At 48.8% G+C, this 24964-nt stretch overlaps 2 protein-coding genes across 3 annotated transcripts in view; both read right to left on the minus strand.

Annotated features, from left to right (window-relative positions):
* Window positions 1-2801: 2801 nt before the first annotated feature.
* On the minus strand, window positions 2802-11389 carry BIRC5 (baculoviral IAP repeat containing 5). The gene is made up of 4 exons (XM_025859992.2): window positions 11205-11389; window positions 10721-10830; window positions 8865-8982; window positions 2802-2988 (listed from the first exon to the last, which is right to left on the minus strand). The coding sequence occupies exons 1-4, from the start codon at window positions 11313-11315 to the stop codon at window positions 2899-2901; spliced, it is 429 nt and encodes a 142-aa protein (XP_025715777.1). The 5' UTR covers window positions 11316-11389; the 3' UTR covers window positions 2802-2898.
* A 4087-nt stretch (window positions 11390-15476) lies between these two features.
* AFMID (arylformamidase) overlaps window positions 15477-24964 on the minus strand; it is a 28239-nt gene continuing 18751 nt past the window's right edge. The window contains exons 3-12 of one of the 2 annotated variants that reach the window (XM_073886028.1): window positions 23575-23679; window positions 23443-23491; window positions 22348-22433; window positions 22179-22251; window positions 21894-21991; window positions 21510-21588; window positions 21264-21405; window positions 20942-21046; window positions 18605-18671; window positions 15477-16087 (exon numbers count right to left, since the gene is read on the minus strand). In XM_073886028.1, coding sequence (XP_073742129.1) covers window positions 18639-18671; window positions 20942-21046; window positions 21264-21405; window positions 21510-21588; window positions 21894-21991; window positions 22179-22251; window positions 22348-22433; window positions 23443-23491; window positions 23575-23679 — 770 coding nt within the window. In that variant the 3' untranslated portion in view covers window positions 15477-16087; window positions 18605-18638. Of the gene's footprint in view, window positions 16088-16215; window positions 18672-20941; window positions 21047-21263; window positions 21406-21509; window positions 21589-21893; window positions 21992-22178; window positions 22252-22347; window positions 22434-23442; window positions 23492-23574; window positions 23680-24964 lie in introns of those variants that run through there. The other variant, XM_025859907.2, reaches the window with a different exon arrangement.

Raw genomic sequence — 24964 nt, forward strand, 5'->3', positions numbered from 1 at the left:
GCAGATAAGATCACATAAGACTTTATTGGCAATTGTGAGTTATTTCTCTTTAAGAGCAGCCTGCACAGAATGGTCAGCACCCCAAGGGGGTGCCAACCTGCAGGCAGTGGCCGATGGCTCCACTCTTGGCAGGTCACTTTTGGTCAGGCTGGCACTTAGTGTGCTGGGGACAGGTGAAGGATTCAGATTCCTGAGGCTGGCCTGTAGGCTTCTTAACCTGTACACCACCCTCTGCACCTGACAGCCCATAACCACCCATCACAGCCCTTTCCAGACTCCCACCAGACTTGGAGAACCCAAAAGGGGACATATATTTGAAAAAAAAAAAACCCTGAGGCTCTGGCCCTTGGTAAAGGCTTGTGGCTTGATTAACGGAGGTCTATTTAGTGTTCCGAGTGGATAGTCATTAAGGCCCAGTGATAAATATGGCCTCTGGAAAATACCTCTGTAGAAGGGGTATGTAAGACGGACTGAGGGTCAGCTCCAGCTGGGTCTCACTCCACAGCACAGCCTGTCGAAGCCAAGAACCACATCACTGCCCGCTGTGCAAAGGCCCAGCTTCTCTACAAAGCCAGCCTGTAAGGGCCCGTTATTACAGTGAAGGATCCATTTACAGACTGGCACAAATATCAAAATTAAGCAGCTTAGATGAGTACAGAGGCTAGAGAGCTTTTTTCCCCCCAACAGAAATCACTGCAATAAATAATTTATTTTCCAAGCTTGCAGGGAAAATTACACTTCCCTCTCTGACTGGGATGTGGCAGAAAAATAGAAGTCTGAGATGCATTTTGCAGAGCCAGTTTATAGCTGCAATGGGTCCAGATGACACACACAAGTGGGCCTTGTAGCCCAGGGCCGGCTTTGTGTCTGCCAGAGCTCATCCCTGCCCCACAGCCGTGTAGGCGGGAAGCAGCAGGTGGCTAAGGAACCACCACAAAGACCTGACAAAATTTTAAAAACCCAGTAGGGTCTGCAGCATTGTTTGAAATGAAATGGTTTTTATTTTTCAGAAATGACAAGATGACCTCCAATAGGACCGTTAACAATCCACCCTGCAGCTTCTCTTCATGGAGGGAGAAATAAGATCTATCATTGTGACACCAGGCTTCAGCCCTGTGTGAGCCGGCCTTGGGGAGGGGACAGGGAGAAGGTCGATGAGCGTGGGGGGGGGCGTGTAGCAGCAATGGAGAGACAGCCAACCGGGGCTGACGGATCCCCTGCTGCAGCCCACCAAGTCCCCAGAGCTTGGAGTTAAGTATTTAAAAAGGAAATCAGGCCACTGCTTTGCTGTCAGGGAGGGTGCCACCAGCGTGTGCCGACGGCTCCTGAGGGCTGTCTAACGCTGCAGCAAGCTCATAAACGACAGTTTCTGCTACCTATTTCCTGCTCCCCTGTCTCCAAACCCACCTAAGGCTCACGCAGATTTCCCCGATGACTTAGAACGGCTTTGTGCTCACTTTAATTGTAGTTTGTGCTGTTCTGTGAACTAATAATTCAAACAAAATAAGAAAGCGACATTGCAGAGCCTGAGGAGAAGCTGAGGACTCTGTCTCAAGTGCCCCCGCGCACCCACACAGAAACCAGCTGAGGTGGTACAGGTTGCATGACCCATGTTACCAATGAGGAAACCACAGGTCAGAGGCAACAAAGCACGGGGCCCCAGCTGCCAGGTTTATTACCACTGCTCTAACTGACTAACTGCTCTAACTGCTCTCACGGAAATCTATGATCCTGTAAGAGTGCAAACAATATAAACAAGTTATCTATAAAAGTTTCCTCCAAAAGGCGTTTCCAATCCACTTTTTAGATTAATTGATCCCTCTGTCCTCCTTGAGGGGGGTTCACATTAGAAAGACAGGTGCCTTATCAGCCACCTAACCCTCGTCATGAAAGGGAAGTAGTGGTCTGCAGAGTACTGGGAACAGGAAGACCAGGAATTCCTTCCATGGGTCTCTCATCCCAGCCCTGCCTGCCCCATCCGTGTCACAGCTCATTCAGAGCAGGGAGCCAGGCCTCTGGAAAACGCACTGTCTGGCATTAAGGACCTTTTCGTTGTCTGTTTTAGAGAAATGTCACAACCTTGCCATGTGCCTGTGGTACGTGCCGGAGGTGACAGATCTTCAACTGACCTCCAAGCAAGAGGCTGGCTTTACTGTCAAGACATCAGGCCTCCTCCACCCACCCCTGCCGTTTGGGCTTCAGTCCCAGAAGGGCTCTGGCACACCTGGGGGCTCAAGGCAGCCTGGGGTTGGCTTCTGCTAGCTCCCCCTGTGAAGATTCCAAAATGATGAGACAGGCAGGAAGGCCCTTCCCACACACAGCAGCTCAGGGCTCTGGCAGGGATGGCATTTTGTGTCATCTGCTCTGGAGGGAAGGAGGGCTGCAGCACCACAGACCTGACAGGGTAGAAGGACGGCTGTAGGACTTGTAGATACCCCAGTGAGAGAATACCGAGTAGTGGGAACACAAGAAATGCACACCGTAAATTCAGATTATTAGACAGATAAAATCTAAAATGGTATCCTTAATTCTCTATTTGTCCAGTCACAACAGACCTATGATTACGTTCAGGATTCAAACCTCAGGCTCCACAGCCAGCCGCCAACCTGAAGCCCCGGCGCTTCACTGTGGAAGGGCCCTGCCCCCGGGAACATGCTCCTCACCTTCTCACCCTGGCAAGTCCAGGGTCCAACGGCGCAAAAACTACCAAAGAAAAATGAGAGAATCGGTTACTGGACTCAGCAGCACCAGCTGCACAAAGAGAAGCAGCCTCTGGCACCACTTTCAAGAAAAAACAAAAGTATAGCCTAAATATTCTAATTTCAAATCGTGAATGTTCTCCTTCCCTAAGGCGCTGGGAAGGGGTCGGGCCGGGGAGCGGCGCGCTCGGCAGAGGCCTCACTCCACCGCAGTCAGCTGCTCGATGGCACAGCGCACTCTCTTTGCCGCCTCTTCAAATTCTTTCTGCTTACTGTTGGTTTCCTTTGCCTGGAAATAAAGAACAGGCGCATGGAACTGAGCGAGAGCTTCCCAATCACACCCTGTAGATAAGATCAACGTGGAAAAAACAAGGCAACATCTATTGAGCACCTAAATAAATTGGGTGCTGTGCTAGGGTAGGGACCCCCAGCTATTTGGGGTGAATATCCCGACTCAACTCAAGGGCCTCCCACTTCAGGTACATCCTAATAATTATAAAAGAAGGCACTTCTGCAATGTTTGTGTGTCCCAAACACCACTTCACCTGCTTTACACACACAAATGGCTTTATTGCTCGGCGTCCCTGTGAGGCAGGTGTCACCACTGTCTGCACTCTGCAGACAGAGGAAACCAAGGCCCAGAGTGGTGTCCAGGTGGCCCAGCTAGTCTTGTGGCACAGCCCTGCTCTCAACCACCACCCACACTGCTTCTGAAGCTCCCCCAGTTCAAGTCCAGAGCCCCCCTCTTGTCCACATAGAGACACTGCTGAGCCTCAGCTTTCTCCTGAAATAGAAGATTCTTTTGCTTCCCGGGGCTCCCTGAACCTACCTTCTGACCTGTTCATTCTGCCCAATGCTCTCTCCAGAAGGACACATGCCGAATCGCATTAGCAGATTCAAGAACCTCTCTCCCTACCCTCATGTGTGTTCTCCTTGATTTCTCTGACACATTAAAAAGCTAACAGACCTTGGGCGCCTGGGTGGCTCAGTCGGTTAAGCGACTGCCTTCGGCTCAGGTCATGATCCTGGAGTCCCGGGATCGAGTCCCGCATCGGGCTCCCTGCTCAGCAGGGAGTCTGCTTCTCCCTCTGACCCTCCCCCCTCTCATGTGCTCTCTCTCTCAAATAAATAAATAAAATCTTTAAAAAAAAAAAGCTAACAGACCTTTATCAGGCTAAATTTGTTTTCTAATTAGAGGCTAACTTTAAAAAATTACTTCTCATTATGTATTTTTGTGTATCTTAATTTTGTCGCCATGTATAAGGCTTACTTAGAATTATTAATTAAAAGAAAAATTAACTAAAAAAATAAGAAATTGACATGAAAAAGAGAACATAGCACCTGACAGTTAAGGGTGTGCCCTGTAACGGACAACTCTGCAGCTCGAGAGCCTCATCTTTACAGATACGGAAAGATGACCGCGCTTTTTTTCTTTTTTTTTTTTTAAGTAATCTATACACTCGCCATGGGGCTTGAACTCACAACCGTGAGATCAAGAGTTGCATGCTCCACCGACTGAGCCAGCCAGGGGTCCTGACCATGGCCTTTTAAAATATATTTTTTATTTACTTTTTTCTTCTCTTTCAAAAAAGTCTAAAATTAAATAAGCCACAATGTACACAGGCTGTAATTTAACCACCACAACATGGAGGTCAACACCTCCAATTTATACATTTTTTTAAAAGACTTATCTATTTTAGAAAGAGAGAGTGCACACACGCATGCAGGAGGAGGGACAGAGGGAGAGGGAGAAAGAAAATCCCAAGCAGACTCTCAGCTGAGCACAGAGCCTAACTTGGGGCTCGATCCCACAACCCTGAGATCATGACCTGAGCCAAAAACAAGAGCCAGACGCTCAACTGACTGAGCCACCCAGGCGCCCCTATGCTTTCTTAATAAAGGTGGATTGAAGCAAAAACTCAGAAACTCATGGGGCACCACCTGGGTGGCTCAGTCTGTTAAGCGTCTGACTCTTAGTTTCAGCTCAGGACATCATCTCAGGGTCACGAGACTGAGCCCCTCGTCCAGTTCTATGCTCAGCGAGGAGTCTGCTTGGGATTCTCCCTCTTCCTTTGCCCCTCCCATTCTCTCTCTAAAACAAATAAATAAATCTTAAAAAAAAAATCAGAAACTATTAAAAACATAAAACGCCTGGGTGGCTCAGTCGTTAGGCGTCTGCCTTCGGCTCAGGTCGTGATCCCAGGGTCCTGGGATCGAGCCCCACATCGGGCTCCCTGCTCGGCGGGAAGCCCGCTTCTCCCTCTCCCACTCCCCCTGCTTGTGCTCCTGCTCCCGCTGTCTCTCTGGTGAATAAATAAATAAAATCTTAAAAAAATAAAATAAAAAACACCATAAAACGCACTGAGCACAAGTTTGCCCTCTGGAGCTTAGGACCCTTCTTCCTTCCTCTTGTGCTTCATTTCAGCCTCATTGCTAGTGTCTGCAAACTCAAGTCTGACAGAGGTTTCTCTGCCTGCTCCCATATTAAGTTCATCCCCTGAACTGATTTGTTTTCTAGCTGGTTCTAATTTACTTCGTTTTTCTCAAAAGGCAGATGTAGCCTGCAGCAGCAAGAAGAGCCACAGAGCGGGCAGCGCGCTCCCAGGTTAGTGTCCTAAAAGGCCGGCTGTCCAGCAGGGACACCCCAGGGCCCCAGGTGGGCTGCTCCATCAGTGATCCTGTCACATGGACTAGCAGCAGCACCTCCCACATAAGTCTGGGGCCTCAGAAATCCACAGCATCACAGCAAACACCTGTTCTTTGTCTCCAGTATCTGCAGACCCAACACAGTTATTTCATCTGGGTCTTTTTAACGAACGTCCAATAAATGATTACCTTAAACTACATGCTGCAATCACATAGCTGACTTAATAGTTTAAAATATCAGGCCCCAACCTTATTTACCCCTACAGAACAGACAAGGTTTGCGTGCCAGCCCACCCCCAGGAGTGAGATGCCCTAGACTGCCCATGGGGCTCCAGGGCGAAGCAGACAGACCTCTGGTTATGCCGGGTTCCCAGACATGACCAACCACTCACATGGGCAAGTGCATGGGGACACGAGGGGACCTGACTTACATACTAGTGATAAATTATTTGCAGCAAATCTCACAATCAGCTGGTACTCTAGAACAGCATGTCCAACAGAACCTTTTGCAATGACAGAACTATTCCATTATCTGCGGGGCACAGCACAGCAGCAACTAGACATGCGCAGCCACTCGCTCTGTGACTGGAGCACGGAAATCTGCACTCTACAGAATCTTCGTCATAAAAGCCACTCGTGGCTGATGGCCACGGGGTGGGGAGAGCACAGCTCTACATCATCATAACAGTATAGTTGAGAGCCATGGGCTTACAAAAACTTCCCTGTTATTTAAGTTGTATAAACCAATTAAGGAAAGTAGGAGCAGCTCACACTTTTTATTCTTTAAAATACAGAAATTTAAAAATTATCTGGAAGGAGACACACTAAACAGTCCATGGTGGTCACCCTTAGCATAGAAGTGGAGCTTTGGATTCTTCCTTCTGGAAGCTTATATTGTTTGTTTTGTAATTAAACAAAGTAATAGAAACAAAGGCATCGTTTTAAAGTATCCTGTATTCTGGGATGCCTGGGTGGCTCAGTTGGTTAAATGTCTACCCTCAGCTCAGGTCATGATCCTGGAGTCCTGGGATCGAGCCCCACATTCGGCTCCCTGCTTAGTGGGGAGTCTGCTTCTCCCTCTGCCCCTCCCCTGCTGGTGCTGGATTGCACGCTCTCTCTCTCTCTCTCAAATAAATAAGAATCTTTATTTATTTATTTTTAAAGATTTTAAAGATTATTTTAAAGATTTATTTATTTGAAAGAGAGAGAGAGAGCACAAGCAGGGGGAGCAGCAGGCAGAGGGAGAGGGAGAAGTAGGCTCACCGAGCAGGAAGCCTGCGGCGGGGCTCCATCCCAGGACCCTGGGATCATGACCTCAGCTGAAGGCAGACGCTTAACGACTGAGCCACCCAGGCGCCCCTAAATAAGAGTCTTTAAAAAAAAAATAACAGGGGCGCCTGGGTGGCTCAGTCGGTTAAGCGACTGCCTTCGGCTCAGGTCATGATCCTGGAGTCCCGGGATCGAGTCCCGCATCGGGCTCCCTGCTCGGTGAGGAGCCTGCTTCTCCCTCTGACCCTCCCCCCTCTCTCATGTGCTCTTTCTCTCTCTCTCATTCTCACTCTCTCAAAATAAATAAATAAATCTTTAAAAAAAAAAAAAAACAACATACCCTATATTCTGACTTGGGGAGAACAGAAACAGTTGTACAATGGAAGCAAAACATTTTCTTCTTCCTATCCCCCACTTTTCTCCCTTCTTGCCTGTTCACCTTGGTCTGGTGTGGCCCCACTGCCGTTCCCGAAGACAATGGTGACCTGGTGACCAAGCGTCTCCTGGTGGGCCTCCTGCTTCAGTGAATCACTTCTCCCCATAGGCCACGTGACTCTGCCTATCAGACCAAGGGGCCTTGGAGCACTGGGTCACTCACTGTCTTGGAGCTGTGCTGTCACAACCACGTTTCCTCTTTGTTACAACCACCTAACATCCTTTGTCTTTTTCAGCGCCCTACCGTTTGGTTTCAGCCTCTCCCTGGGCTACGCATCAATCTTCCTCCAGCTCGCTGGGGCACAGCTTTCTCACAATTGTCCCCTAAGTGAACAGGCTGGTCTCTCACCTAGAACGGGCTTGGTAAACTGTGGCCTGTGGGACATATGGCCTATTTTCATACATCGGGCTATGAATGGTTTTCACATTTTTAAACAGTTGTGAAAACAAAACAAAACAAAAAGAATAATATCTAACAGAGGGCACCTGGGTGGCTCAGTCGGTTGAGTGTCTGCCTTCGGCTCAGGTCATGATCCCAGGGTCCTGGGATCGAGTCCCGCATTGGGCCCCCTGCTGAGCAGGGAGTCTGCTTCTCCTTCTCCCTCTGCCCCTTCCCTGTGCTCACGCTCTCTCACTCTCTCAAATAAATAAAAAAAATCTTTAAAAAAAAAAAAAAAACCTAACAGAAACCATGAAGCCCATGAAGGCTAAAATATTTACTATCTGTGGCACTTCACGGAGGGTGTGCTGACGCCTGACCTAGAAGGCTCTCCCTGGCCCACTTCCTGCTTCCAACACTGCGGTCCCCAAGGCCCCCACGGTGTAAACACTCTTCCACAACTTGCTATACTGACCGCCAATTTCTTCCCCTTTCCTAACAAAAAAAAGTGGTCTTCAGCATTTATACTCTATTAGACATAACTATTTCATAATCATCTCAAAAGGAACATAAATTTTCAACCAGAAAAGGATCTCAGAAACCACGGGGATCTGCCCTCCATGTGCAACCAAGACTGGCCTAAACTCACAGAGCCCACGAATGGTGGGGACAGAACCAGGATGTCCACTCCCAGCCCAGTGCTTTGCTACAATGATATTAAACACCCAAACATTTATTCTCTGTAACATGGCCACACTTAGCAAATAAAAATAGAGGATGTCCAGCCAAATTTGAACTCCATAAAAACGAGTAACTTTTTTAGTATACATCCATACAAAACGTGAGCTATACTAATAAATTATTCCCCATGCACCTGAAATTCAGATTTAACTGGGAGCCCTGATTTTCTCTACAGCCCAGGTTGCTTGGTACCCACCTCGTTGTGGACCCAGAGCCTCACCCCTCCTCTCTCCCGATAACCCAGGATGCCTGTCCACAAGTCAAAGTTCACCTGCAGAAATCCCAAGGTCCAGTGGACTGTTCCTCTTTTTCCCGATACCCATAAATGCCCTTTCCCTATGTTACTATGTGCCCCCAAACGCTCTCTCCCCACCATGCTCACACGTGAATACACACTATGTAAATGGCCTCCCACAGAGACTATCACTGAAGGCTGGGCACCAGCCTAACCATCACCGCTCCACCACCAGAGGTACCTCACACTAAACACATCCTCCAGGAGGGAACCCGTTTTTGTCTGACTTCACATTCCAGGACAGACGCTTTCCTGTCCTTTATACCCTCACATATCCATCTGAGGGGCTAAAAATGCTTACTGAGGAAAACTAAGCCCCTCCAATACGAGGGGCGGGGAACTCAGTGCTACAGAAGCTCAACAGGGTTTGCCCTTGGTTCTTACTCCCGATAATACATACGATTTTGTTTTTGGCTCTTTCTTTGTCCAGTTTCAAAAATTCACTGAGGGTTAATTCTTCAAACTGCTTCTTTACAGAAAGGAAAGCACAACCAGATGAATGCTTTTTATGCTCCTCTCTAGAAAAATCAATACAGGAGCATGTCAACAGAGAAAAGTCAGGTAAAGGGAGAAAAACAACAGTTTGTCAGCAACACCCAGCACCCTGGCTCACAAACATGCCTCCCTCCGCCTCATGAAGTACACAGAACCAGTGCTAGGTCCCAGGGCACACTCCCACACAGCCCATCTCTGCCCCCTGCCCTCTCACTGGACGTCTCCCCACCATGCTTGGGGCTGATGTATTTTATCTGGAGTCCTTCAGCAATTAGCAGGAAATGTGTCACGTGGTATATAAGTGCAGAGGTAGCACACTTCAAATCCCTCTAAAATCCTCAAGGAAGGAACTGTCTGAAGTAATCTCATTTCACTGGAATTGTTACAGAATCTGCTTGCTGGGTCCCAGTAAGGGCATCATTGGCCAGGCTTCTCCAGTGAACTCCCCAGCCTCATTCTCTGCATTGGGAATTATCCCTGCATATAGCAGACAGCAGTGTGAGCAGAACAGTACTGGAATGAACACACAGCCATACAGAGTCCAAAAGGACAGCCCATAGGAACTACTATCTGAAAATACTCTAGCACTTAGAAATTCACTCCCAAGAATACAACGGGTACTTTCCCAGTGATCGCCGGTATGAGCACCATGCCATCCTAGTCAAGAATGGGTCATAAGGGGGGCGCCTGGGTGGCTCAGTCGTTAAGCGGCTGCCTTCGGCTCAGGTCATGATCCCAGCGTCCTGGGATCAAACCCCACATCGGCCTCCCTGCTCAGTGGGAAGCCTGCTTCTCCCTCTGCCTGCCGGTCCCCCTGCTTGTGCTCTATCTCTCTCTCTCTCTGTGTCAAATAAATAAAAAGTCTTAAAAAAAAAAAAAAAAAAGAAGAATGGGTCATAAGGGCGTCTGGGTGGCTTAGTCAGTTGAGTGTCCTGGGATCGAGCCCCATGCCAGGCTCCCTGCTCAGCGGGGAGCCTGCTTCTCCCTCTGCCTGCCGCTCTCCCTGCTTCTGTTCTCTCCTTCTCTCTCTGTCAAGTAAATAAATAAAATCTTAAAAAAGGGTCATAAGAGCAAACACGTTAGAGAAAACAACAACTCTCTTCTGGCCAAGAAGGGACAACTTGGGTGATTCTCTATAGGAAAATATTAACATATGGCAGCAATCGGGTCTGACGGGAAAAAAGATGAGAAAAGAAAGTGGTGTCACATACAAAAAGACAGCCATCAGGGTCTGGACATACACACGGAATTAAAAAAAAAAAACAACAAAAAACACAACCAAAAACAAATCCAGATGCCTTAAAGAACAAAACCCGAAACAACACAAGTGTTCCATTTAAGAGAGTATTTTCTCCGCTGTGTTAGTGACAGCTCAATAAAGCTGTAGATTTGAAGACCCTAAAACAAGGAAAGCACCTGGACATCCCCAGATCAGCACAGGACCTGCGCCTGGATTCGGCCAGACCTGAAGGCTGTCAAGGACAGTCCTACAAGAATGAGCCTTGTCTTCAGCATCCACTCTGGAGGACGTCTGGCCAAATCAGGTTTGGAAAGGTTGAAAGCACCACCAGGGCACCAACATAAAGAGACTCATCCATTTGCAATAACTGTTTGGGGCACAAAACGAACTCGGAAAGCCACGGCTCCCTCCCTAAGTGTCTTGGAAATTCAGATAGTTTTCGCAGGCCCAGCTCAAAACAGGAGCTGGGGATGGAGCCGGGGCAACCTGGAAACCCGGCGAAGCTGGCCTGGGGGACTTACATAGGGTCATCATCTGGCTCCCAGCCTTCCAGCTCCTTGAAGCAGAAGAAACACTGGGCCAAGTCGGGCTCGTTCTCAGTGGGACAGTGGATAAACCCGGCCTCGGCCATCTGCAAGGGAGAGCTGAGGCTCAGGCCCGGGAGGCGCTCCAGGGACCCAGGAGCCGGTAGCGGGCGGGGTGGCCCCGGCCGGGATCCCACAGACGGAGGGGTCGCCCGGGGCCCGGGAGCCCAGAGGGAGGGGCTTCACGGGGCTGCCATCCCACAGCTGGAGGGGTCGCCCGGGGCCGAAAGCCCGCAGAGGGAGGGGTCGCCCCGGGGTCTGGAAGCCCACAGAGCGAGGGGTCGCTCAGGATTCGGGAACCCACAGAGGGAGGGGCTTCACGGGGCCGAAAGCCCACAGCTGGAGAGGGTCACCCCGGGGCCGCGTCAGGGCGCTCTGCGGAAGGGCGGGCCTGGGGCCCAGGGAGGCCGTGCGGACTCACCCGCTCCGGGGTGCAGGCGCAGCCCTCCAAGAACGGCCAGTTCTTGAACGTAGAGATGCGGTGGTCCTTGAGGTAGAGCTGCCAGGCGGAGGGCAACGACGAAGCGCCCATCCCGCCGACACAGCCGCAGAGCGCCGACCTGATTCAAATCCGGCGGTTGGCTGCCGCCGCGGAGCATGTCGGGAACGCGCTGCCCCAGAGCGCGCCGCCCGCGGCTTTCTGGGAAGGCTGGGCGGCGCGGGGCGTGCTGGGAGTTGTAGTCCTCCCGCCGTGCGGCTCCGCTACTCGCGGTGCGCCCAGCGGCCCACGCCGCGCGCTGGCCCCTTCCCACACTTAGCGTTTCTCCCATTGCTTGCAAAGACTGGTGGGAAGAGGGATTGAGGATGCTCTGACGTCCCCGTGATGGGTTCAAGGAGTGGCCACTGTCGAACACATATGTATTAAGTCCGTGCTCATTAAACACTCCCCTTTTCCGGGAAGATTTTGTAACATATTTAATTCATAGATCAGCTTTTGGCTCTATCAAATCTTACCGATAACAGCTTCTGCCCTTTTGATCCTTCTGCATTATTTGTACCAAGTTCCTACTGTCTGGAGTCAAATTTTTTTTTTTAATTTTTTTATTGTTATATTAATCACCATACATTACATCATTAGTTTTTGATGTAGTGTTCCATGATTCATTGTTTGTGCATAACACCCAGTGCTCCACGCAGAATGTGCCCTCTTTAATACCCATCCCCAGGCTAACCCATCCCCCCACCCCCTCCCCTCTAGAACCCTCAGTTTGTGTTTCAGAGTCCGTGGTCTCTCATGGTTCGTCTCCCCCTCCGACTTACTCCCCTTCATTCTTCTCCTCCTGCTATCTTCTTCTTCTTTTTTTCTTAACATATGTTGCATTATTTGTTTCAGAGGTACCGGTCTGTGATTCAACAGTCTTACACAATTCACAGCGCTCACCATAGCACATACCCTCCCCAATGTCCATCACCCAGCCACCCCATCCCTCCCACCCCCCACCACTCCAGCAACCCTCAGTTTGTTTCCTGAGATTAAGAATTCCTCCTATCAGTGAGGTCATATGATACATGTCTTTCTCTGATTGACTTATTTCACTCAGCATAACACCTAGAGTCAAATTTTTAACATCTAAATGTAGTAGCTAAAAAAAACCCTGAGGCTTATATCAATGTTAGCCATTGTTAAGTTAATTTTGTTCATTTCTACCAGTTACAGTCCTTATGAATTGGGTAAGCTGTTAGCTCGCAATTATTTCCCGTTTTTTGTTTTTTTAAAGATTTATTTATTTATTTTGAGAGAGTGAGAATGAGAGAGAGAGAGAGCACATGAGAGGGGGGAGGGTCAGAGGGAGAAGCAGACTCCCTGCCGAGCAGGGAGCCCGATGCGGGACTCGATCCCGGGACTCCCGGATCATGACCTGAGCCTAAGGCAGTCGCCCAACCGACTGAACCACCCAGGCGCCCTTTTTCCCAGCTTAACTGACAAGAAAATTGGGAGCAATTTTGTGAAACAGTGGGGAGGGAAAATGAGAGAGAGAAAAACATATAGGCAAACAAAGACCCACCCCAGAGGTGGGAGGGAGGCAGGCCTGTTGCATCTATGGGTTGCTAAATTCTCTGGGTCAAAGGTCTCCCTTTGACCTGAACAGGTGACCGCCCTGAGAGTTCTTGTCTTCTCACAACACTGGGCGACAGCAGATGTTTTGATCTTTGCCTCTGTGAGAATGCAGAACAGCACGTGCTTGTTTTAACTTGTATCTCTCAGATTAAAACACTGATCATCTCAACTCTGTTGCTTTTATCTTGCTTGTGAATTGCCCATTGGTGTCTTCACCCACTTGGCTGTTAGGATACTGACATTTTTCCTATTGCCTGGTGAGTTTTTATTCAGAAGGCAGTTAGCCTCATTTGTCATGTGCTACCGGCCCTTGACCCCAGTTTGTTGTCTTTTGACTTTGTGGCATATTTTTTTCTTGCAGAAGTTTTTTTTGTTTTTTTTTAAAGATTTATTTGACAGAGAGAGACACAGCGAGAGAGGGAACACAAGTGGGGGAGTGGGAGAGGGAGAAGCAGGCTTCCCGTGGAGCAGGGACCCTGATGCGGGGCTCAATCCCAGGACCCTGAGATCATGACCCGAGCTGAAGGCAGACGCTTAACGACTGAGCCATGCAGGCGCCACAGAAGTTTTTAATTTTTATGCAGTTATATTTATCAGTCTTCCCCCCCCCCCGACTTTTGGTGTTTTAAGTGTGTTTTTTTGTTTTGTTTTTTCTTAGTAATCACTACACCCAACGTGGGGCTCGAACTCACTACCCCCCTATCAAGAACCACATGCTCTCTGGATTGAGTTAGCCAGGCACCCCTGACTTTTGTTTTCTATTTCTGGTTGGCTTCTTTTGTTTTGTTCCCCTCTGAGATGACTTATAAAAGATATTCATTGAAGATTCCTTCTGGTTTTGGTGTTCACTGTTAAAATCTTGATCCTTTCAGAAGTATATCGATAGAAGGTACATGTGGAAAGGGTTCAGGTTTCTTTGCCAAGATCTGGCCAGTTGACCCCACACTGTTTGGTAAGCAGCTTCGAACAAAGGCAGGTTTTGAAACACCACTTTTATCACTTAGCAAACTCCCCTATGTGCTGGGACCCATCTCTGGGATCCAAACCAGCCTCAGTTCTGCCTGTGGGTCTGTCTGCCTATTCCTGCTCCAGCTGGATTCTTTTACAGGTGAATAAAAGGAGACCCAGAGGGGCGCCTGGGTGGCTCAGTTGTTAAGCGTCTGCCTTCGGCTCAGGTCATGATCCCAGGGTCCTGGAATCGAGCCCCGCATCGGGCTCCCTGCTTGGTGGGAAGCGGGCTTCTCCCTCTCCCACTCCCCCTGCTTGTGTTCCCTCTCTCATTGTGTCTCTGTCAAATAAATAAAAATCTTTAAAAAAACAAACAAACAAACAAACAAAAACAAAAGGAGACCCAGGATCGCTGGTGGAAGTCCCGAAAGGACTGGGAGTGAAACCAACTCCAGGAACAGAGCCCTGAGCAGCTCCCAGGTGCTAGGCAACCAAAGAGGGCCGAGATAGGTCCCCACCTGTTCCACCAAGTCAGAAAGGATAATTCTAGAGGGCTTCGATGCCACACAAAAGCTTCAGGAAATCTTGAAAGACAACTAAAGGACAGAGAAGGACATTAACTCTAAGTTCCTGAGGGCATCACTGACCGCCCAGACCTGGGTGTCCAGGAGGGCAGGGGCGGGGTGGGGGCAATGACAAACGTAGGAGAGAACAGGGAAGGACAGGGAGGATGGGTGGGGCTGACCCCAGGGCAAACGCCCCCCTTCCCTCCTCCAAGTGGTGTCCCAGCAACAGGCAAATCCTGCAGCCTACGGGGAAATCTGTGTGTCTTCCATCTGCATCAGGAACAGGGTGTTCTGAGGTCACTTCCCGAGTTGCAGGGGTGGCTGAGTGGCGCCTCTCACATCCGCAGGCCAGAAATAAGAGGACTTCTCAGTGCTCTGGCCCCGCGCGGGCTGCTGGTTTCTATTCTTTTAATGTCACAACATTTTGGAAACAACTTTTTTAATTAAGTAGGCTCCACGCCCAACATGGAGCTTAAACTCAGGACCTTGAGATTAAGAATCCCATGCTCTGGGGTGCCTGGGTGGCTCAGTCGTTAAGCGTCTGCCTTCGGCTCGGGTCATGATCCCAGGGTCCTGAGATTGAGCCCCACATCGGGCTCCCCACTCGGCGGGAAGCCTGCTTCTCCCTCTCCCACTCCCCCTGCTTGTGTTCCCTCTCTCGCTGTGTCTCTCACTGTCGGATAAATAAAATCTTAAAAAAAAAAAAAAAAAAAAGAATCCCATGCTCTACCACACTCTACTGACTGAGCCAGTCAAGTGCCTCTGGAAACTTTTTATTGTATCATTTTATTATTTTTTTTAAGGATTTTATTTTTAAGTAATCTTTACACCTGACCAGAGGCTTGACTTTACAACCCTGAGATTAAGAGTTGCATGCTTTAGGGGCGCGTGGGTGGCTCAGTCGTTAAGCGTCTGCCTTCGGCTCAGGTCATGGTCCCAGGGTCCTGGGATCGAGCCCCGCATCGGGCTCCCTGCTCAGCGGGAAGCCTGCTTCTCCCTCTCTCACTCCCCCTGCTTGTGTTCCCCCTCTTGCTGTGTCTCTCCCTGTCAAGTAAATAAATAAAATCTTTTTAAAAAATTTTTAAAAAAGAGTTGCATGCTCTACTGACTAAGCCAGCCAGGTGCCCCTTTACTGTATCATTCTAAATTATAGAAAGTTTGCAAGAATAGTACAAGGAATACTCATGTATACTCTATCCAGATTTTCTGTTTACATGATGCCTATACACACACATATATGTATATATAGAGAGAGAGAATAGAGAGAATATATATAGTATGTGTATATCTGTATATTTTTTACCTGAGCAATTTAAGAGTAAGGTGAAAGCATTATCCCTCTTTACCCCTAAATATTTCATCTTTCATATAACCACAGCACAATTGCTAAAATCAGGAAATTTAACATTAATACAGTTATCTATATAATGAGCTTATACAACTCAACACCAAAGAAAAACAATTGTTCGACTAAAAACCGGGCAGTGGACCTGAATAGACGTTTTTCCAAAGAAGACACACAGATGGCCAACAGACGCATGAAAAGATGCTGAACATCACTCATCATCAGAGAAATACAAATTAAAGCTACAATGAGATATCACCTCACACCTGTCAGAATGGCTAAAATAAAAAAGCACAGAATATAGTCAGTGTTGGAGCCAGTGTTCAGCCTGCGGAGAAACAGGATCGCTTGTGCACTGTTGGTAGGAATGCAGACTGGTGCAGCCACTGTGGAAAACAGTATGGAGTGTCCTCAAAAAATTAAAATAGAAATACATATTATCTAGCAATTCCACTATTGGGTATTTATCCAAAGAAAATGAAAACAATCATTCGAAAAGATGCATGCACCCCGATGTTTATTGCAGCATGATTTACAACAGCCAAGATATGGAAGCAGCTCAAGTGTCCACTGACTGATGAAGGGATAAAGAAGATGTGATATAGGGCGCCTGGGTGGCTCAGTTGGTTGGGCGACTGCCTTCGGCTCAGGTCATGATCCTGGAGTCCCGGGATCGAGTCCCACATCGGGCTCCTTGCTCAGCAGGGAGTCTGCTTCTTCCTCTGACCCTCTTCCCTCTCGTGATCTCTACCTCTCATTCTCTCTCTCAAATAAATAAAATCTCAAAAAAAATTAAAAAAAGAAGATGTGATATATACACACAATGAAATATTACTCAGCCATAGAAGGGATGAGATCTTGCTATTTGTGACGACGTGGATGGACGGAGAGGGTATTATGCTAAGTAAAATAAGTCCAACAGAGGGCGACAAAAGCGTAAGATTCCACTCATATGTGGGGTTTAAGAAACAAAACAAATGAGGGGTAAAAAGAGATGAACGAAAAAGCCAGACTCTTAAATACAGAACACAAACTGGTGGTTGCTAAAGGGCAGGTGGGTGGGGGGATGGGCGAAATAGATAAGGGGAATTAAGAGCACACTTATCGAGATGAACACTGGGAGCAATGTACACAATTGCTAAGCTGTAACATTGTACACCTGAAACAGAACACTGTTATGTTAATTATACTTGAATACAAAAAGAAATCATGACGCCATTTTTAAAAAGCCATAAAAAGTTATCCAGGCCACAGTGTATTTATTATAAGTTGCATATTAAATTAAAATGTTATTTATTTTTAAAGATTACATGTATTTATTTGACAGAGAGAGAGAGCACAAGCAGGGCGAGTGGCAGGCAGAAGGAGAAGCTGACTCCCCGCAGAGCAGAGCCCAAGGTGGGGCTCAATCCTATGACCCTGAGATCATGACCTGAGCAGAAGGCAAATACTTACTGAGCCACCCAAGTGCCACCCTGTATCTTTTTTTTTTTTTAAAGATTTATTTGAGAAAGAGAGAGAGAGAGAGAGTGCATGAGTGGGGGGAGGGACAGAGGGAGAGAGAAGGCTGAGCGCAGAACCGCACTCAGGGCTGGATTTCACGACCCTGAAATCATGACCTGAGCCAAAACTGAGAGTCAGATGCTTAAGCTACTGAGCCACCCAAGTGCCCCGTTTATGTATTTTTTTTTTTTAATGAAAATAGGATCACAAGGGGGCGAACACATTTTTGTTCTGCCTTTTGCTTACTTTAAGGCATTTGGCCTCAAAAGGGCATAACCTAAGGGGGCAATTCTCCACCTAGGTGTGGTGAAAGCTTGGGTTTCCCCCAGCAGCAGCTGCGAGGTGTCTCACTCGGAATTTGTTGCCAATGTTAAATCACGTCCTACGGTCTGTGAGTCATTTCCTTTGAGGACCTGTAATAAATTCAAGTTATGACTATAATATCACTCTCATTTGCCTGCATCCTGAAAGCTTTTTGAATATTTTAGCACCTCAGATCACATACTATATTTAAATATTCATTATCTTCTTAGCCTGAGAGTCGAAGAACACATATAAAGCAAACTCCCCAGACACTGAGCAGAGGCCTTAGGTGTGGATCCTCCCGGGGCCTTTCCCCTGCGTGCACAAACGTGGGCACACAGAGAAAAACATGTTTTTGCGTGTGTGTATTGTGTAAAGTTATTGAGATGGTACTAAGCTGTATCACTAAGCATCTTGCTTTTGCCATGTAACAATATGTTTGCGGGATTTCCCACTCGGTAAACAGATCTCTTTCTAACGGCTACATAGTGGTCGGCTGCTGGCTGCTTGGACGAACTCATCCCCGACTGATGACTGTCTAGGCTATTCTTCCTTTTTGGGATACTCCATGACACTTGGAGTGCTAGTTATTCAGAGTGGGGGAGGGGTGCTGGGTAGGGAGGGTGGTAGATGCACAGGGCTGGCTGCTTGGGAAATGCACACACCCCTGGGGGGGGGGGGAGAGGAATCTTCTGGCTCTGGATGTCATTGTCCCATCACAGAAGGGGCCAGCCCCGAGGCTATGTCCCAGGAGACTCTGGGAAAGCCTCAGGACAGAGTGGTCAAAAGAATGCCATAAAAGACAGAACAGGCTGGTTTGAGAAAATCTTTCGAAAAGGTCAGCAAACTTTGAGCTGGAGCTAAGTCTACTTATTGCCAGGAGCTGTCATTTTTGTCATGCCCTCTAGGCAGGCAGGGGGCCAGGCGGTTTGGGCATCACACAGCGTTCACTGGGGCTGGACCTCCCCTGGAACCCCTCCCTCGAAGCCAGCGAAAGAGAGATTTTTAGTGGTGTTCGGAGCAAACAGAGGCGCTCCTGGGCACGGGGAGAGCTGGAGGCTGGCAGGACCGGGAAGCGTGTGGGGTCAGCGCTTCACCATCGGGGGGCTGGGGAGGCACACTCCAGCGCTGTCAGTGCTCCTGGAGGATTGTTTTCAAAATCATCTGCAGCAGGAAGGAAAGACACAAGAGCCCCAGATTTGGAGAGGCCCTTGTGAGCCTCTCTCAAGAGGAAACTGATGAAAGAAACAGGCTGCATTCCTGCGCATCGAAGGGTCACTTAAAATGACAGCCCAGTCCCATCTGTCCTTTGAAGTGTCCTAAATAAGCCCCCAGCCATATGTAGACTTACCTCGGGCTCGACATGCGCTTTTGTTCACCCACAAGCTAAGTGGGTTTACGTTTTTATGTAATTAAATTAAACCTGATTAAATTAGGTTTTCTAATTAATTAATTAAAAATTTACTAATTAAAGGCCTCCAGGGCCAAATTCTAAGTAATCGGTACACCCAACATGGGGCTTGAACTCACGACCCCGATTCTTAGGTTTTTCGAGAGATGCCACTTATGGGTGTTTGCTTTTCCCCCAGTTAAAAAAAGAAGAGTAATACGTGTTCGTGTTTTAAAATGCACCTGTGTCACCACTGGTAATTGTTTCTTTCACACACATGCATATGCCTCCAAGGGTCTAGCTGTCGTTGTATTATTAAACTGGGACTACGCTGGGGCGCCTGGGTGGCTCAGTCATTAAGCGTCTGCCTTTGGCTCAGGTCACGGTCCCAGAGTCCTGGGATCGAGCCCCGCATCGGGCTCCCTTTTCGGCGGGAAGCCTGCTTCTCCCTCTCCCACTCCCTCTGCTTGTGTTCCCTCTCTCGCTGTGTCTGTCTCTGTCAAATAAATAAATAAAAAATCTTAAAAAAAAAAAAAACTGGGAATATGCTGGATCACTTCTTTCTTGTGCTTTTGCTCTCACATCTGAAACAATTTGATGTAGCCTAACTCATTTTTACAAACTTCATTCTGTTACCAAATTATGTCATCATTTAACCTCACTGGGACATGTCAGCTGTGTCTAAGTTTTGAGTGTTAATAAAGCTTCAAAGACTACCTTTGTGTATTTCTTGATTATCCTGAAGAGAAATTCCAAGCAGCACAGTTACTGGGCCAGTGGGTTTGGATCCCTATCACCAGACGGAGGTCCCACCGGCAGAACTAGAGAAGGAGCCCTTCCCAACCTCTCCAGCAGGGCTGGGCGTAATTATCATTAGAACATTTTCCATGACAGGTGGGAAAGGACTGGCCTTTTAAGTGACATTTCTATGATCACTAGTATAATTTAATCTTCCCCCGTGTTTACTGGCCATGCATATTTTTTCTTAAATTAGCCCTTATTCCTTGTCCATTTTTTTCTATTTATAATCTATTCCTAAATAGAAATAAAAATGGTTCTTATTGATTTGTAAGTGCTCTTTATATAGTAAGAATATTAACTATGTGAGTTAAAACTGAATGTTCTAAAAGCCTCAGAAGTGGCAGCTGATTAAAAAGTGAAGCTAATGACGTACCCACTTTCCCAGAAAAACAACAACAACAACAACAACAACAGAAGTGGTAATTCTTTATCTGCCAAATCTGTAGCAAATATTTCCCCCAATTTATTCCTTGGTTTTTTTTTAAAGATTTTATTTATTTATTTGAGAGAAAGAATGAGATAGAGAGAGAGAGAGCACGAGATCCAGGAGGGTCAGAGGGAGAAGCAGACTCCCCGCTGAGCAGGGAGCCTGATGCGGGACTCGATCCCGGGACTCCAGGATCATGACCTGAGCCGAAGGCAGTCGCCTAACCAACTGAGCCACCCAGGCGCCCTCCCCCAATTTATTCTTTGGCTTTTAAAAGAATTCTCCGCATTAAAATTGTAATATTTGATTTTTTAAAAGATTTTATTTTTAAGTCAGCTCTGCACCCAACATGGGGCTTCAACTCAACGACCCTGAGATCAAGAGTCATGCACTCCACCAACTGAGCCAGGCAGGCGCCCCTGTAATGTTTGATTTTTAAAAGGATTCTCCATGTAAAAATTGTAATGAACCAAATCCATCCATCCTCTCCTATCCAGAGTTGGCTTTGCTTTATGGTTACACATAGGCTGATACTTTCCTTGCACCAGATCAATGCCTGTCCCCATTCGTACCAAGCCCCATGCATCTCCCACCTGTGTGTCCAGGAGCAGACTCTGCAGCTCACCTCATTTCAGAAGGAGGTGAAGTAGAGGAAGCTAGTGGGGTACTCAATTCTTACCATCAGGATCCCAGCCTCCTGGAGGCCAAAGATCCAGTAAAGTGGCTCCTCCGTGCTCCCTACCCCCCCACCTCTCCTGTGCAAGGGCTGGGGCAGGGGGGAACCCTTGCTCTCCACAGTAAAAGGATGTGTCCCACCTGGGTGAGCACGAAATCCTTCTGGGTTAGGTTCCAAATGATTTCAAAGTGATCCACATCATGGATTTCTTCAAACGAGGCATTCCACCCTCTTCGGCTTAGTGTCTGGGTGGAGAAAGGAGCAAAGCAGGAGGCAGCAGGGTGGGGAGGGTGGGGGAGGGTGGGGGAGGTCCACACCACGCCGGGCATGTACCAGGCCCTCGCTAAGTATTTGTTGAATAAATGGCTCGTGGTCTTGGGGTCCCTTTGGGTGAAATAAAGAAGAAGGTAATGAGAACACAGGAGCCTCAACCTCTGGCCAGAGGCGGGGTGTTGGGAGTACCTGATAAAATTCCCTGGACTGTCGGTGGAATTCAGGGGAGTCGTGTTGGCCCACAGTCACCAGCACGTGGCAGGCTGGATCCGAGGGCTGCGTCAAGGCTGCCTCCAGGAGCAGCTGGGGACTGTTCCTCTGAGCATCCTCCCTGGCGCAGGGGGTAGGCATGGGTCAGGACAGAGAGAAGCCTGCACTTCACCCCTGGCCCCCCTGATAGGCTCACGCTCAGCTCCGGGAGGACAAATGACTCACAGGGTCATGCGGAGAGGGGCGTTGTGAGTGGTGTAGACAATGGGCTCCAGGTCATAGATCCCACTTACCAGGAAAAAGCCTGTGAAGGTTAAGAATAGTCAGAGGGCGAGGCTGCAGGTGGGGCCAAGACTCCACCCACATTGGGCCTCAAGCTGGCTCTGAGGGGGGGGGGGGGGGGGGGCAATATGGGAATATGGGGCCAGCCCAGCCTCCAGGGCCAAAGGGGCAAGACCGGGGTAGGGGTAGAGACACAAAGCAGGCCTGTTTCACAGGGCTCAAAGCCCCAGGTCAAGCCCTCTGTGGCTGTTGGGATTTTGTGACCCTGGTGCAGACCATCGGCGGAGGGTGATGGCTGTCCAACCAAACCTGCAGTCCCATGAAAACCTTTGAGGTTGGGTGTGACTCCATGCTTGGTCCAGTTGGTCAGGAACATCATGGAAGCCAGGTGGGCCCCTGCTGAGTGTCCACACAGGTAAATTCCCCTGGGTTGAGTCAGAGCAGAGAGCCCAATTCACCTTCAGTTTCCCGAATGCATTGGGCCAGTACCAAAGACTCCCAATTTGCCTTCTGCTCCACAGGCCGGAGGGGACAGCTGGGCTGCATCCAAGGGGCTGAATCACCATCCTCCCTCATTGTCTGATAAAAAGGAAAATTTGCAGTGATACCCACTCATTGTACGGATACTGCTTCTGGACAAATGCGATGCTCCGAGTCACCTGGTCTACCATCTGGTCCAGGGTACCTGCACGGAGAGCAGGAGCTGTGTCAGGATCCGTGGGGGGGCTCTCTCCCCTCCAAAGCCCAGCAGCCTTCAAACCTGCAGGACCATCCTCATTACCTTTGGGGGCAAGGTCATAAGCCATGACCACCACGGCCACTCCCTGTGCTGTCAGTGGGTTGACCATGAAGGCTGATGTGTCTTTACTGTGGAAAGAGACGAAGATGTGACAACTGGAGGCACCTGGGCCACCAGGAAGCTTCCACGTCCTTTCCGCCCAGGGCTCCACCCCTCTCTGCTTCCGTGTAGCACGAGGAAGAAGGTAGGCGCTGTCCTTACCTTATCACATGCTAGCTATTAAACCCCGGGGCTTTACTTAACCTCTAAGTCCGCTTTCCTCATCTGTAAAATGGGGACATCTACATTCTCTTAGGCACTGTCTTTGAGAAATGAAGATCAGATGGGTAGAGAGCTTTGTATGACAAAGGGTGAAAGTGCTATAAATCTAGCTATGAAGATCACTATGCTTGAGGGGTGGTAGATCCTATAGCAGGCTCCTTAGTAAGAACCTAGGGAACAACAGTGTCCTTGAAGCTCTCAAATACCTCTCTGCTTATCTTAAGGTGACAAGCTGACCTGGTTTGCCCGGGGACTCTCCCACTGAAAGCCTCAGGTCCTGGGAAACACCTCAGTCCCGAGCAGGCTGGGAAGGTTAGTGACTGTGGTTTCCTTCTGACTGAGAGTAGCTTGAACATGCTTCTCACCGGGTATAGTGGGTCGAATAGTGTCCCCCCAAAAGATAGGTCCAAATCCTAACCTCAGGACCTGGGAATGTGGCCATAGAGTCTACGCAGCTGTCATTAGGGATCCCGAGGTGAGGTCATCCAAGAGAGAAGGGGGGGAGATCTGTGACCCAGACACACAGACACCAAGGGGGCCCTGCGAGGATGGAGGCAGAGATGGAAATGATGCAACCGCAGCCAACGAAAACCTAGAGCCCCCAGAAGCTGGATGAGGCAGGAGCGGGTTCTCCCTTAGAGCCTTGGGACAGAGTGTGGCCCTGAGCACACCCTGATCTCAGCCTTCTGGCCTCCAGAACTGGGAGAGAACACGCTTCTGTGATAATCCACCAAGTTTGCAGTCATCTGTTGCAGCAACCCCGGGGGACTCGTACAAATCTCCCTTTCTCCCTGCTCATCCAGACTCCAGACTCACCTTCCACTCTGCCAGTACCCTCCATGAAAGAACAGACAGAAAGGCGAGGCTGTAAAGACAAAGGTGTGGGGGATGAATCCAGGCGGCCTGGCCAGCTGAGCTCTGCTGCGGGACCGCCTGCTGGCCACCTACCTGCAGACACTTCCCCAGGAAAGTAGATGTCCAGTTTCTCCCCTTCACCGTCCCCGTAGGGGACGTGCAGCAGGCTCCTCCTGGTGGCCCGGGCCTTCTTGGTGGCTGTCTCAAGAAACGGACAAGTCACCATCAACACAACCTGCAGTGATTTCTATCTCATTTAAGGCAGAAACCTTTCTGCAGAAAGCCCCTTCGGGTGGACCGGTCAGCTCCGGCTGCAGTGTGTGCATGAACGATGCTCCCCCAAGTCCTTGTGATCATCTGTGCTGGGTTCTGAAGCATCGCACTGGTGTGCAGTTACAACAGCAGACTGGCCCATCCAAGTGGGACCAATACTATCTGCCCAAGTCTGTCCGGAAGTGAGTGTGCTATGGTTCTGAAGGGCACCACTCTGGCCACTGCTTTAGTACATGCTTCTTGTGTGCGTTACACTTGGCTTCATGCCCCAGGAAGTATAAACTTGTCCAAGTCTTTGGAAAAACAATCTTCTAGGGAAGCAACACATAAGGCTAAGATCATGTGTAGTATCTGTTCTGATCAGTTTAAACTCACTTCAAATAGGGGTGAGCAGGTGCCTCAGTTGGTTAAACGTCCAACTCTTGGTTTCGGCTCAGGTCGTGATCTCACGGTGGCGGGATCGAGCCCCATGTGGGGCTCTGCACTCAGTGCGGAGTCTGGTTCAGAGTCTTTCTCCCTCTACCTCTCCCTCTGCCCCTCCCTGTTCAAGTGCACTCTCTCTCTCTCTCCCTCTCTAAGAAATAAATAAAATATTTCAACTCACTTCACATAGATAATGAAACAATATGAATATATAATTGAGTGCCAGGAGGGGAGAGGTCAGAATGATGTAAAAATTGGCTAGGACTTGGGTGGGAAGAAAGGAGGAAGGGCACTGCTAGGGAAATTAAATACCACAGGCGAAGGGGGGTGGTGGGAGGGGAGTCTGCATGTTCACACTGTCCCCCGAGGGCTCACCCCAAAATCAGTGAAACACAGGCAGCTTAGCTCCCTCCAACACTGGGCTCTGCAGAGTGTAAATTGGTAAGCTCTTCTGGAGGGCAGCTTGGAAATATGTATCAAAGCCCAAGAAGCTCATACTCCTTGATGCCTAAGTCCTTATCCACATAGTTTTTATAAGGAAATAATCAGAAATATCCCCAAAGACTTGTTTTAAAGATGCCCACAGTAATGCTATTTATAATAGCAAAACACCGGACACAGCCTGAGTGACCTGCTCAAATACATTCTGGCCTGTCCTCCTACTCTGCTTTATCATGTAGCCTGGCATCCTCCACCCTTGATATTATTTTTCCCCTTGTTTCCTGTCTGTTGCCTTCACCATGAAGACAAGGGCTTTGCTTTACCCACCTCTGTACACCCAGGACTT

This window comes from Callorhinus ursinus, unplaced genomic scaffold (genome assembly GCF_003265705.2).
Source record: "Callorhinus ursinus isolate GAN/ISIS: 27379988/994484 unplaced genomic scaffold, GSC_fseal_2.0 scaffold68, whole genome shotgun sequence".
Classification (NCBI taxonomy): Eukaryota; Metazoa; Chordata; class Mammalia; order Carnivora; family Otariidae; genus Callorhinus; species Callorhinus ursinus.

Bases quoted from the DNA above. Each gene is read 5' to 3' on its own strand.
- BIRC5 (XM_025859992.2), bottom strand. From the start codon at position 11,315: ATGGGCGCTTCGTCGTTGCCCTCCGCCTGGCAGCTCTACCTCAAGGAC. The intron at 8,983-10,720 runs GTAAGTCCCCCA...TGATTTTTCTAG, and splicing joins GAGCCAGATGATGACCCTAT to AGAGGAGCATAAAAAGCATT. The intron at 2,989-8,864 runs GTATGTATTATC...CTTTATTTCCAG, and splicing joins AAAGAGCCAAAAACAAAATC to GCAAAGGAAACCAACAGTAA.